Raw genomic sequence first — 12,337 nt, 5'->3', positions numbered from 1 at the left:
TTCCAGATGCAGGTGATGTCACATGGCATTTGTCTTTGTCTTTGTGACTTGCTTCGCTCAGGAGGAGAGTCTCGAGTTGCGCCCGTGCTGCTACAACTGGCATTGTTTTGTGCTTTGTCTGGCTGCGTAGTGGTCCGTCGTGTCCATGGAGATACGACATCTTCTTCCTGCGTTCGTCTCTCGATGGACACGTAGGTGGTCTCCATGTGTGGGCTCTTGTGCATAGGGCTGCCATGAACTCTAGTGTACGGGTGCCTGTGTCTTTCTCAAGCCGAGCTTTGTCCGGATACATGCCCAAGAGTGAGTGGGATAGCTGTGTGCTGTTTGAGCTCTACATTGGTTTTCTGAGGGACCTCCATAGCGTTTTGCATGGTGGTCGGACCCAGTTACAGCCCCACCACCAGGGAAGGAGGTTTCCCTCTTCTGCACACCCTCTCCAGCCTGTGTGGTTGTTTGACTTGTTAATGGGGACCCTTCTGACCTGTGTCAGGTAGTGCCCCATCATGAGTGTGCGACCTCCTGTCGATTTAGAGTCCTTTTTTGTTGTTGTTGTTCTTCTTCTCATTCTCATTATGTTCTTCTCAGTCTTTGGTCTCCAGGTCTTATTTCTAAAGTGTTTCCTTTTAGGGCCACACCTGTGGCATATGGTGGTTCCCCGGCCAGGTGTGGATTTGGAGCTGTCCTTGCCAGGCTATGCCGCAGCCAGAGAAATTCCTGGTCTGAGCTACCTCGCTAATCCGAGCCCCGGCTCATGGCATTACTGGATCCTTAAGCCACCGAGGGAGGCTGGGGATCGAACCTGCATCCTCATGGATTCTAGTCAGAATTGTGTCTGCTGAGCCACATGGGAATGTCCTCGAGGTATTTTTTTTTTCTTTCTGTAATTTCCATTTTGATTTCCTCAGTGACGTCTTGTTTTCCTGAGTAACATGTTGTTTAGGCTTCTTCAGGTCCATTTCTTCTCATGTCTCTGCTCACGGTTTCTTTCTAAACTCATGCCATTTTGGTCTGAGCAGAGAGCTTGAACTAGTTTCTCTACTCTCGCCTTTGTGAAGGTTCGTTTTGTTCCCCACGATGTGGTCATGGGTGTCAAGTGTGTTAACCCCTTCCCATGTCTGGGAGCTTTAGCCTGATAGTCATGTAGGCTGACACACATGCTACAAAACGTCGAGATGTCCTGAGCCTCCTTGCCCACCTTGGCTGAATCTATAGTCCTTTTTCCACATCTCCATGTTTGTCCTTTTGCAGTCCTTGTGTTTATGCCCAGGTTTGCGCTAGGTGTGTATGGGTTTTCCTTTGAGATCTGTATACTGCCTCAAGTGATTGCTTTTGAAATGCAATTGCCTCCATCCTGTTTCTTCTTACTTCATGTTTGCGTGGAGAAGACCTTTGCGTATTTCTTGTAGAATGGGGCTTAGTATTGCTGTAGTGGGTACGTGTTTGGTGTTTGGAGAAGGTCTTCGTTTCTCCTGGTATGTTAAGTGAAATTCTTGGGGAGGAGGGTATTCTAGGCTGCGCCTTCTTCCCTTTTGGAAGGATCAAGAGATCTTGCTAGTGTCTTCTGGCCTGCCTTGTTTCTGTAGAGCAATCTGCTGATAGCCTTAGGTGGGTACCCATATCACTAGGTAACTCTTTGTTTCTCTCTCGCTGCCTTCAGCACCCTCTCTTTGTCTTTAACTTTCGCTGCTTTTGGGTTTGTTTTTTTCAGTGTGTCTTGGTGTGAGCCTGTTTGGGTTGGCCTGTGTGGGGGGCCCTGTCCACGTCCTGCCTCTTGATGTAGTGTTCCTTTAGATTTGGAAAGTTTTCAGGCATCATTGCGTCAGATACGTTTTGTTTCCTTCTCCAGGCTTGACTGTTATCTTTGTTTCCATTGCAGCTTGTTTGCCGTGCCCTCTCAGATTTGAGGGGACAGCGTGCTGCCCCAGTTACACATAGGTTTGTGCCTTCTTTTTTCTTAACTTATCATGCTTCCTCAGGCGTGACTAGACAGGGTGGCCAGTGCTCCCCAGCAGGATCTCCTTGCTAATCCATTCCAAAGGCAAGAGTGTGTGTCTGTTAACCCTGAGTTTGCAATGCATCCCACTCCCTGGCCCTCCTCCTCCCTGGCAACCACAAGCCTATTCTCCAAGTGGGTGAGTTTCGTTTCTCTGGAAAGGTTCACCTGTGCCGTACATTAGATTCCAGATGCAGGTGATGTCACATGGCATTTGTCTTTGTCTTTGTGACTTGCTTCGCTCAGGAGGAGAGTCTTGAGTTGCGCCTGTTCTGCTACAACTGGCATTGTTTTGTGCTTTGTCTGTCTGCGTAGTGGTCCGTCGTGTCCATGGAGATACGACGTCTTCTTCCTGCATTCGTCTCTCGATGGACACGTAGGTGGTCTCCATGTGTGGGCTCTTGTGCATAGGGCTGCCATGAACTCTAGTGTACAGGTGCCTGTGTCTTTCTCAAGCCGAGCTTTGTCCGGATCGATGCCCAAGAGTGAGTGGGATGGCTGGGTCTTGTGGGAGCTCTACACTTTTTTTCTGAGGGTCCTACATAGCGTTTTGCATGGTGGTCGGACCCAGTTACAGCCCCACCACCAGGGAAGGAGGATTCCCTTTTCTGCACACCCTCTCCAGCCTGTGTGGTTGTTTGACTTGTTAATGGGGACCCTTCTGACCTGTGTCAGGTCGTGCCCCATCATGAGTGTGTGACCTCCTGTCGATTTAGAGTCCTTTGTTGTTGTTGTTGTTCTTCTTCTCATTCTCATTATCTTCTTCTCATTCTTTGGTCTCCAGGTGTTATGTCTAAAGTGTTTCCTTTTCGGGCCACACCTGTGGCCTATGGCGGTTGCCCGGCTAGGTGTGGATATGGAGCTGTCCTTGCCAGGCTATGCCCCAGCCAGAGCAATGCCTGGTCCCAGCTACATCACTAATCTGAGCCCCGGCTCATGGCATTGCTGGATCCTTAAGCCACTGAGCGAGGCTGCGGATCGAACCTGCATCCTCATGGATTCTAGTCAGAATGGTTTCTGCTGAGCCACAAGGGAATGTCCTCGAGATATGTTTGTTTTTTTCTTTTTGTAATTTCCATTTTGATTTCCTCAGTGACATCTTGTTTTCCTGAGTAACATGTTGTTTAGGCTTCTTCAGGTCCGTTTCGTCTCATGTCTCTGCTCAAGGTTTCTTTCTAATCTCATGCCATTTTGGTCTGAGCAGAGAGCTTGAACTAGTTTCTCTACTCTCGCCTTTGTGAAGGTTCGTTTTGTTCCCCACGATGTGGTCATGGGTGTCAAGTGTGTTAACCCCTTCCCATGTCTGGGAGCTTTAGCCTGATAGTCGTGTCGGCTCACAGACATGCTACAATACGTCGAGATGTCCTGAGCCTCCTTGCCCACCTTGGCTGAATCTATAGTCCTTTTTCCACATCTCCATGTTTGTCCTTTTGCAGTCCTTGTGTTTATGCCCAGGTTTGCGCTAGGTGTGTATGGGTTTTCCTTTGAGATCTGTATACTGCCTCAAGTGATTGCTTTTGAAATGCAATTGCCTCCATCCTGTTTCTTCTTACTTCATGTTTGCGTGGAGAAGACCTTTGCGTATTTCTTGTAGAATGGGGCTTAGTATTGCTGTAGTGGGTACGTGTTTGGTGTTTGGAGAAGGTCTTCGTTTCTCCTGGTATGTTAAGTGAAATTCTTGGGGAGGAGAGTATTCTAGGCTGCGCCTTCTTCCCTTTTGGAAGGATCAAGAGATCTTGCTAGTGTCTTCTGGCCTGCCTTGTTTCTGTAGAGCAATCCGCTGATAGCCTTATGTGGGTACCCGTATCACTAGGTAACTCTTTGTTTCTCTCTCGCTGCCTTCAGAACCCTCTCTTTGGGTTTAACTTTTGCCGCTTTTTGGTTTGTTTTTTTCAGTGTGTCTTGGTGTGAGCCTGTTTGGGTTGGCATGTGTGGGGGGCCCTGTCTGCTTCCTGCCGCTTGATGTAGTGTTCCTTTAGATTTGGAAAGTTTTCAGGTAGCATTGCTTCACATGCGTTTTGTTTCCTTCTCAACGCATGACTGTTATCTTTGTTTGCATTGCAGCTTGTTTGCCGTGCTCTGTCAGATTTTGACTGGACAGCGTGCTGCCCCAGTTACACATAGGTTTGTGCCTTCTTTTTGCTTAACTTATCATGCTTCCTCAGGCGTGACTAGACAGGGTGGCCAGTGCTCCCCAGCAGGATCTCCTTGCTAATCCATTCCAAAGGCAAGAGTGTGTGTCTGTTAACCCTGAGTTCGCAATGCATCCCACTCCCTGGCTCTCCTCCTCCCTGGCAACCCCAAGCGTATTGTCCAAGTGCGTGAGTTTCGTTTCTCTGGAAAGGTTCACCTGTGCCGTACATTAGATTCCAGATGCAGGTGATGTCACATGGCATTTGTCTTTGTCTTTGTGACTTGCTTCGCTCAGGAGGAGAGTCTCGAGTTGCGCCCGTGCTGCTACAACTGGCATTGTTTTGTGCTTTGTCTGGCTGCGTAGTGGTCCGTCGTGTCCATGGAGATACGACATCTTCTTCCTGCGTTCGTCTCTCGATGGACACGTAGGTGGTCTCCATGTGTGGGCTCTTGTGCATAGGGCTGCCATGTACTCTAGTGTACGGGTGCCTGTGTCTTTCTCAAGCCGAGCTTTGTCCAGATCGATGCCCAAGAGTGAGTGGGATGGCTGGGTCTTGTGGGAGCTCTACACTTGGATTTCTGAGGGTCCTCCATAGCGTTTTGCATGGTGGTCGGACGCAGTTACAGCCCCACCACCAGGGAAGGAGGATTCCCTTTTCTGCACACCCTCTCCAGCCTGTGTGGTTGTTTGACTTGTTAATGGGGACCCTTCTGACCTGTGTCAGGTAGTGCCCCATCATGAGTGTGCGACCTCCTGTTGATTTTGAGTCCTTTTTTGTTGTTGTTGTTCTTCTTCTCATTCTCATTATCTTCTTCTCATTCTTTGGTCTCCAGGTCTTATTTCTATAGTGTCCTTTTCGGGCCACACCTGTGGCCTATGGCGGTTGCCCGGCTAGGTGTGGATTTGGAGCTGTCCTTGCCAGGCTATGCCCCAGCCAGAGCAATGCCCAGTCCGAGCTATATCGCTAATCTGAGCCCCGCCTCATGGCAATGCTGGATCCTCAAGGCACTGAGCGAGGCTGGTGATCGAACCTGCATCCTCATGATTCTAGTTAGAATTGTTTCTGTTGAACCCCAAGGGAATGTCCTCGAGGTATGTTTTTTTTTCTTTTTGTCATTTCCATTTTGATTTCCTCAGTGACGTCTTGTTTCCCTGAGTAACATGTTGTTTCGGCTTCTTCAGGTCCGTTTCTTCTCATGTCTCTGCTCACGGTTTCTTTCTAATCTCATGCCATTTTGGTCTGAGCAGAGAGCTTGAACTAGTTTCTCTACTCTCGCCTTTGTGAAGGTTCGTTTTGTTCCCCACGATGTGGTCATGGGTGTCAAGTGTGTTAACCCCTTCCCATGTCTGGGAGCTTTAGCCTGATAGTCGTGTCGGCTCACAGACATGCTACAAAACGTCGAGATGTCCTGAGCTTCCTTTCCCACCTTGGCTGAATCTATAGTCCTTTTTCCACATCTCCATGTTTGTCCTTTTGCAGTCCTTGTGTTTATGCCCAGGTTTGCGCTAGGTGTGTATGGGTTTTCCTTTGAGATCTGTATACTGCCTCAAGTGATTGCTTTTGAAATGCAATTGCCTCCATCCTGTTTCTTCTTACTTCATGTTTGCGTGGAGAAGACCTTTGCGTATTTCTTGTAGAATGGGGCTTAGTATTGCTGTAGTGGGTACGTGTTTGGTGTTTGGAGAAGGTCTTCGTTTCTCCTGGTATGTTAAGTGAAATTCTTGGGGAGGAGAGTATTCTAGGCTGCGCCTTCTTCCCTTTTGGAAGGATCAAGAGATCTTGCTAGTGTCTTCTGGCCTGCCTTGTTTCTGTAGAGCAATCCGCTGATAGCCTTATGTGGGTACCCGTATCACTAGGTAACTCTTTGTTTCTCTCTCGCTGCCTTCAGAACCCTCTCTTTGGGTTTAACTTTTGCCGCTTTTTGGTTTGTTTTTTTCAGTGTGTCTTGGTGTGAGCCTGTTTGGGTTGGCATGTGTGGGGGGCCCTGTCTGCTTCCTGCCGCTTGATGTAGTGTTCCTTTAGATTTGGAAAGTTTTCAGGTAGCATTGCTTCACATGCGTTTTGTTTCCTTCTCAACGCATGACTGTTATCTTTGTTTGCATTGCAGCTTGTTTGCCGTGCTCTGTCAGATTTTGACTGGACAGCGTGCTGCCCCAGTTACACATAGGTTTGTGCCTTCTTTTTGCTTAACTTATCATGCTTCCTCAGGCGTGACTAGACAGGGTGGCCAGTGCTCCCCAGCAGGATCTCCTTGCTAATCCATTCCAAAGGCAAGAGTGTGTGTCTGTTAACCCTGAGTTCGCAATGCATCCCACTCCCTGGCTCTCCTCCTCCCTGGCAACCCCAAGCGTATTGTCCAAGTGCGTGAGTTTCGTTTCTCTGGAAAGGTTCACCTGTGCCGTACATTAGATTCCAGATGCAGGTGATGTCACATGGCATTTGTCTTTGTCTTTGTGACTTGCTTCGCTCAGGAGGAGAGTCTCGAGTTGCGCCCGTGCTGCTACAACTGGCATTGTTTTGTGCTTTGTCTGGCTGCGTAGTGGTCCGTCGTGTCCATGGAGATACGACATCTTCTTCCTGCGTTCGTCTCTCGATGGACACGTAGGTGGTCTCCATGTGTGGGCTCTTGTGCATAGGGCTGCCATGTACTCTAGTGTACGGGTGCCTGTGTCTTTCTCAAGCCGAGCTTTGTCCAGATCGATGCCCAAGAGTGAGTGGGATGGCTGGGTCTTGTGGGAGCTCTACACTTGGATTTCTGAGGGTCCTCCATAGCGTTTTGCATGGTGGTTGGACGCAGTTACAGCCCCACCACCAGGGAAGGAGGATTCCCTTTTCTGCACACCCTCTCCAGCCTGTGTGGTTGTTTGACTTGTTAATGGGGACCCTTCTGACCTGTGTCAGGTAGTGCCCCATCATGAGTGTGCGACCTCCTGTCGATTTAGAGTCCTTTTTTGTTGTTGTTGTTGTTCTTCTCATTCTCATTATCTTCTTCTCATTCTTTGGTCTCCAGGTCTTATTTCTATAGTGTCCTTTTCGGGCCACACCTGTGGCCTATGGCGGTTGCCCGGCTAGGTGTGGATTTGGAGCTGTCCTTGCCAGGCTATGCCCCAGCCAGAGCAATGCCCAGTCCGAGCTATATCGCTAATCTGAGCCCCGCCTCATGGCAATGCTGGATCCTCAAGGCACTGAGCGAGGCTGGTGATCGAACCTGCATCCTCATGATTCTAGTTAGAATTGTTTCTGTTGAACCCCAAGGGAATGTCCTCGAGGTATGTTTTTTTTTCTTTTTGTCATTTCCATTTTGATTTCCTCAGTGACGTCTTGTTTCCCTGAGTAACATGTTGTTTCGGCTTCTTCAGGTCCGTTTCTTCTCATGTCTCTGCTCACGGTTTCTTTCTAATCTCATGCCATTTTGGTCTGAGCAGAGAGCTTGAACTAGTTTCTCTACTCTCGCCTTTGTGAAGGTTCGTTTTGTTCCCCACGATGTGGTCATGGGTGTCAAGTGTGTTAACCCCTTCCCATGTCTGGGAGCTTTAGCCTGATAGTCGTGTCGGCTCACAGACATGCTACAAAACGTCGAGATGTCCTGAGCTTCCTTTCCCACCTTGGCTGAATCTATAGTCCTTTTTCCACATCTCCATGTTTGTCCTTTTGCAGTCCTTGTGTTTATGCCCAGGTTTGCGCTAGGTGTGTATGGGTTTTCCTTTGAGATCTGTATACTGCCTCAAGTGATTGCTTTTGAAATGCAATTGCCTCCATCCTGTTTCTTCTTACTTCATGTTTGCGTGGAGAAGACCTTTGCGTATTTCTTGTAGAATGGGGCTTAGTATTGCTGTAGTGGGTACGTGTTTGGTGTTTGGAGAAGGTCTTCGTTTCTCCTGGTATGTTAAGTGAAATTCTTGGGGAGGAGAGTATTCTAGGCTGCGCCTTCTTCCCTTTTGGAAGGATCAAGAGATCTTGCTAGTGTCTTCTGGCCTGCCTTGTTTCTGTAGAGCAATCCGCTGATAGCCTTATGTGGGTACCCGTATCACTAGGTAACTCTTTGTTTCTCTCTCGCTGCCTTCAGAACCCTCTCTTTGGGTTTAACTTTTGCCGCTTTTTGGTTTGTTTTTTTCAGTGTGTCTTGGTGTGAGCCTGTTTGGGTTGGCATGTGTGGGGGGCCCTGTCTGCTTCCTGCCGCTTGATGTAGTGTTCCTTTAGATTTGGAAAGTTTTCAGGTAGCATTGCTTCACATGCGTTTTGTTTCCTTCTCAACGCATGACTGTTATCTTTGTTTGCATTGCAGCTTGTTTGCCGTGCTCTGTCAGATTTTGACTGGACAGCGTGCTGCCCCAGTTACACATAGGTTTGTGCCTTCTTTTTGCTTAACTTATCATGCTTCCTCAGGCGTGACTAGACAGGGTGGCCAGTGCTCCCCAGCAGGATCTCCTTGCTAATCCATTCCAAAGGCAAGAGTGTGTGTCTGTTAACCCTGAGTTCGCAATCCATCCCACTCCCTGGCTCTCCTCCTCCCTGGCAACCCCAAGCGTATTGTCCAAGTGCGTGAGTTTCGTTTCTCTGGAAAGGTTCACCTGTGCCGTACATTAGATTCCAGATGCAGGTGATGTCACATGGCATTTGTCTTTGTCTTTGTGACTTGCTTCGCTCAGGAGGAGAGTCTCGAGTTGCGCCCGTGCTGCTACAACTGGCATTGTTTTGTGCTTTGTCTGGCTGCGTAGTGGTCCGTCGTGTCCATGGAGATACGACGTCTTCTTCCTGCGTTCGTCTCTCGATGGACACGTAGGTGGTCTCCATGTATGGGCTCTTGTGCATAGGGCTGCCATGAACTCTAGTGTACGGGTGCCTGTGTCTTTCTCAAGCCGAGCTTTGTCCAGATCGATGCCCAAGAGTGAGTGGGATGGCTGGGTCTTGTGGGAGCTCTACACTTGGATTTCTGAGGGTCCTCCATAGCGTTTTGCATGGTGGTTGGACGCAGTTACAGCCCCACCACCAGGGAAGGAGGATTCCCTTTTCTGCACACCCTCTCCAGCCTGTGTGGTTGTTTGACTTGTTAATGGGGACCCTTCTGACCTGTGTCAGGTAGTGCCCCATCATGAGTGTGCGACCTCCTGTTGATTTTGAGTCCTTTTTTGTTGTTGTTGTTCTTCTCATTCTCATTATCTTCTTCTCATTCTTTGGTCTCCAGGTCTTATTTCTAAAGTGTCCTTTTCCGGCCACACCTGTGGCCTATGGCGGTTGCCCTGCTAGGTGTGGATTTGGAGCTGTCCTTGCCAGGCTATGCCCCAGCCAGAGCAATGCCCAGTCCGAGCTATATCGCTAATCTGAGCCCCGCCTCATGGCAATGCTGGATCCTCAAGGCACTGAGCGAGGCTGGTGATCGAACCTGCATCCTCATGATTCTAGTTAGAATTGTTTCTGTTGAACCCCAAGGGAATGTCCTCGAGGTATGTTTTTTTTTCTTTTTGTCATTTCCATTTTGATTTCCTCAGTGACGTCTTGTTTCCCTGAGTAACATGTTGTTTCGGCTTCTTCAGGTCCCTTTCTTCTCATTTCTCTGCTCACGGTTTCTTTCTAATCTCATGCCATTTTGGTCTGAGCAGAGCTTGAACTAGTTTCTCTACTCTCACATTTCTAAAGGTTTGTTTTGTTCCCAACGTTGTGGCCAATCTTCAGAATGTTCCATGTGCACTTGCAATGACTACTTATTCTGATTTGGTGGGATGTTATATTGAAAATATCCATGAGGGCTTCCTTTTCTGGAGTGTCATTTCGTGTATCGGTCGTCTTCATGACTTTCGGTCTGGAGGATCTTCCCTTGATGAGATTGGGGTATTAGAGGCTGCTGCCCTTATTGATTCGCATCCCGTTCTCCTTTTGCATCTGCTAGTATTTGTTGTGTGTATCGGAGTGTTCCTATGTTGGGGCATGTATGTTGATGAATGTAGTGATCCTCTTCTGAAATGGATGCTTTCACCATTGAATAGTGTCCTCCTTTGCCGTGATTTATGGCCTTCATTTCCCAGTCTATTTTTGTCTGGTATAAGTATTGCAACGTCTGCTTTCCTGTCTGTTCCATTCATGTGAAGCCTCTTTTTCCACTTCTCCCATAAAATTGATATGTGTCTTGTCCCCTAAGGTGAGTCCCTTGTAGCCAACCTATGGTAGGCCCTGTTGTGGCCTCCTTGGTTTTATTTTTTCTTCCTTTTTGTTCTGTCTGCCACTCTGTGTCTTTGGAATGGAGCCCTGAGTCCATTGACCTTTCAGGTAATTATTGATGAGTATGAACTTATTGCCGTTTTCCAAAACCTGTTTTGTTCCCAGGAGATTCCAGCTTTCATCTTTGTTCCTTTCTCTTTTTTACGGGGTGGTTGATGCCATTTTCTTTTATGCCCATGTCCTTTTCTTTTTAGAGTTTGTGAAAGTAATGTTTGGTTGTGATGTGCGGTTGCCATGGGTGTCAAGTGTGTTAACCCCTTCCCATGTCTGCGAGCTTTAGCCTGATAGTCATGTAGGCTCACACACATGCTACAACAACGTCGAGATCTCCTGACCCTCCTTTCCCACGTTGGCTGAATCTATAGTTCTTTTTCCACATCTCCATATTTGTCCTTTTGCAGTCCTTGTGTTTATGCCCAGGTTTGTGCTAGGTGTTTATGGTTTTTCCTTTGAGATCTGTATACTGCCTTAAGTGATTGCTTTTGAAATGCAATTTCCTCTATCTTGTTTCTTCTTACTTCATGTTTGCGTGGAGAAGACCTTTGCGTATTTCTTGTAGAATGGGGCTTAGTATTGCTGTAGTGGGTACATGTTTGGTGTTTGGAGAAGGTCTTCGTTTCTCCTGGTATGTTAAGTGAAATTCTTGGGGAGGAGAGTATTCTAGGCTGCGCCTTCTTCCCTTTTGGAATGGTCAAGAGATTTGCTACTGTCTTCTGGCCTGCCTTGTTTCTGTAGAGAAATCCGCTGATATCCTTGGGTGGGTACCCATATCACTAGGTAACTCTTTGTTTCTCTCTTGCTGCCTTCAGAACCCTCTCTTTAACTTTCGCTGCTGTTTGGTTTGTTTTTTTCAGTGTGTCCTGGTGTGAGCCTGTTTGGGTTTGCATGTGTGTGAGGCCCTGTCCACTTCCTGCCTCTTGATGTAGTGTTCCTTTAGATTTGGAAAGTTTTCAGGCATCATTGCGTCACATACGTTTTGTTTCCTTCTCCAGGCTTGACTGTTATCTTTGTTTGCATTGCAGCTTGTTTGCCGTGCTCTGTCAGATTTTGACTGGACAGCGTGCTGCCCCAGTTACACATAGGTTTGTGCCTTCTTTTTTCTTAACTTATCATGCTTCCTCAGGCGTGACTAGTCAGGGTGGCCAGTGCTCCCCAGCAGGATCTCCTTGCTAATCCATTCCAAAGGCAACAGTCTGTTTCCGTTAACCCTGAGTTCGCAATCCATCCCACTCCCTGGCCCTCCTCCTCCCTGGCAACTACAAGCCTATTCTCCAAGTGGGTGAGTTTCGTTTCTCTGGAAAGGTTCACCTGTGCCGTACATTAGATTCCAGATACAGGTGATGTCACATGGCATTTGTCTTTCTCTTTGTGTCTTCCTTCACTCAGCATCAGGGTCACTGTTTCCATTCATGCTTGTATAAATTTTTTTTCTTTTTTGTGGATTAGTAATTTTCCTTTGTCTATTTGTACACCACTTCTTCTCAATCCAGTCATCTGTTGATGAACATTCTGGTTGTGTCCATGATTCTTTTATTTTGAATAGTTTTACAGTTTAGATGATCGTGCAGTTTTGTTTTTCAAACAATGTTTTGTCTGGACATATTCTCAATATTGGGATTGCTGTGTCATATTCTAGTTCTTCTTTTAATTTTCTGATGCAGGTCCGAAGTGTTTTCCACAGTTCTTGTACCTGTTTACCGTCCCTTCTTCAGTGCAAGAGAGGTCACTCCTTTTCCCGCCCCACCCCCAGCATTTGGTGTTCCTGCACTTATTAATGATGGCCATTCTGTCAGTTGGGAAGTTGTACGTCATTCCAGTTTTGATTTGCCACTATGTAATTATCATTGATGTTGAACGTTTTATTTTCATGCACTTTTTGGCAACCTGTATATGTTCTTTGGAGAACTGTCTATTCAGGTCTTTTGCCCATTTTTCTATTTGGTTTTTGGCTTCTTGCTGTTCAGTTGTATTTGTTTTATGAGTTTGTCTATTT

General features: G+C 47.4%; 1 protein-coding gene across 1 annotated transcript in view; it reads left to right on the top strand.

The window, feature by feature from the left end:
* Positions 1-622, top strand: part of LOC102163334 — a 40,281-nt gene extending 39,659 nt beyond the window's left edge. The window contains exon 19 of the mRNA XM_021084949.1: positions 62-622. Coding sequence (XP_020940608.1) covers positions 62-494 — 433 coding nt within the window. The 3' untranslated portion in view covers positions 495-622. The remainder of the gene's footprint in view (positions 1-61) is intronic.

The sequence above is a fragment of the Sus scrofa genome, chromosome 1 (genome assembly GCF_000003025.6).
Source record: "Sus scrofa isolate TJ Tabasco breed Duroc chromosome 1, Sscrofa11.1, whole genome shotgun sequence".
NCBI lineage: Eukaryota > Metazoa > Chordata > Mammalia > Artiodactyla > Suidae > Sus > Sus scrofa.
This window is presented reverse-complemented; position numbering and strand designations above follow the sequence as displayed.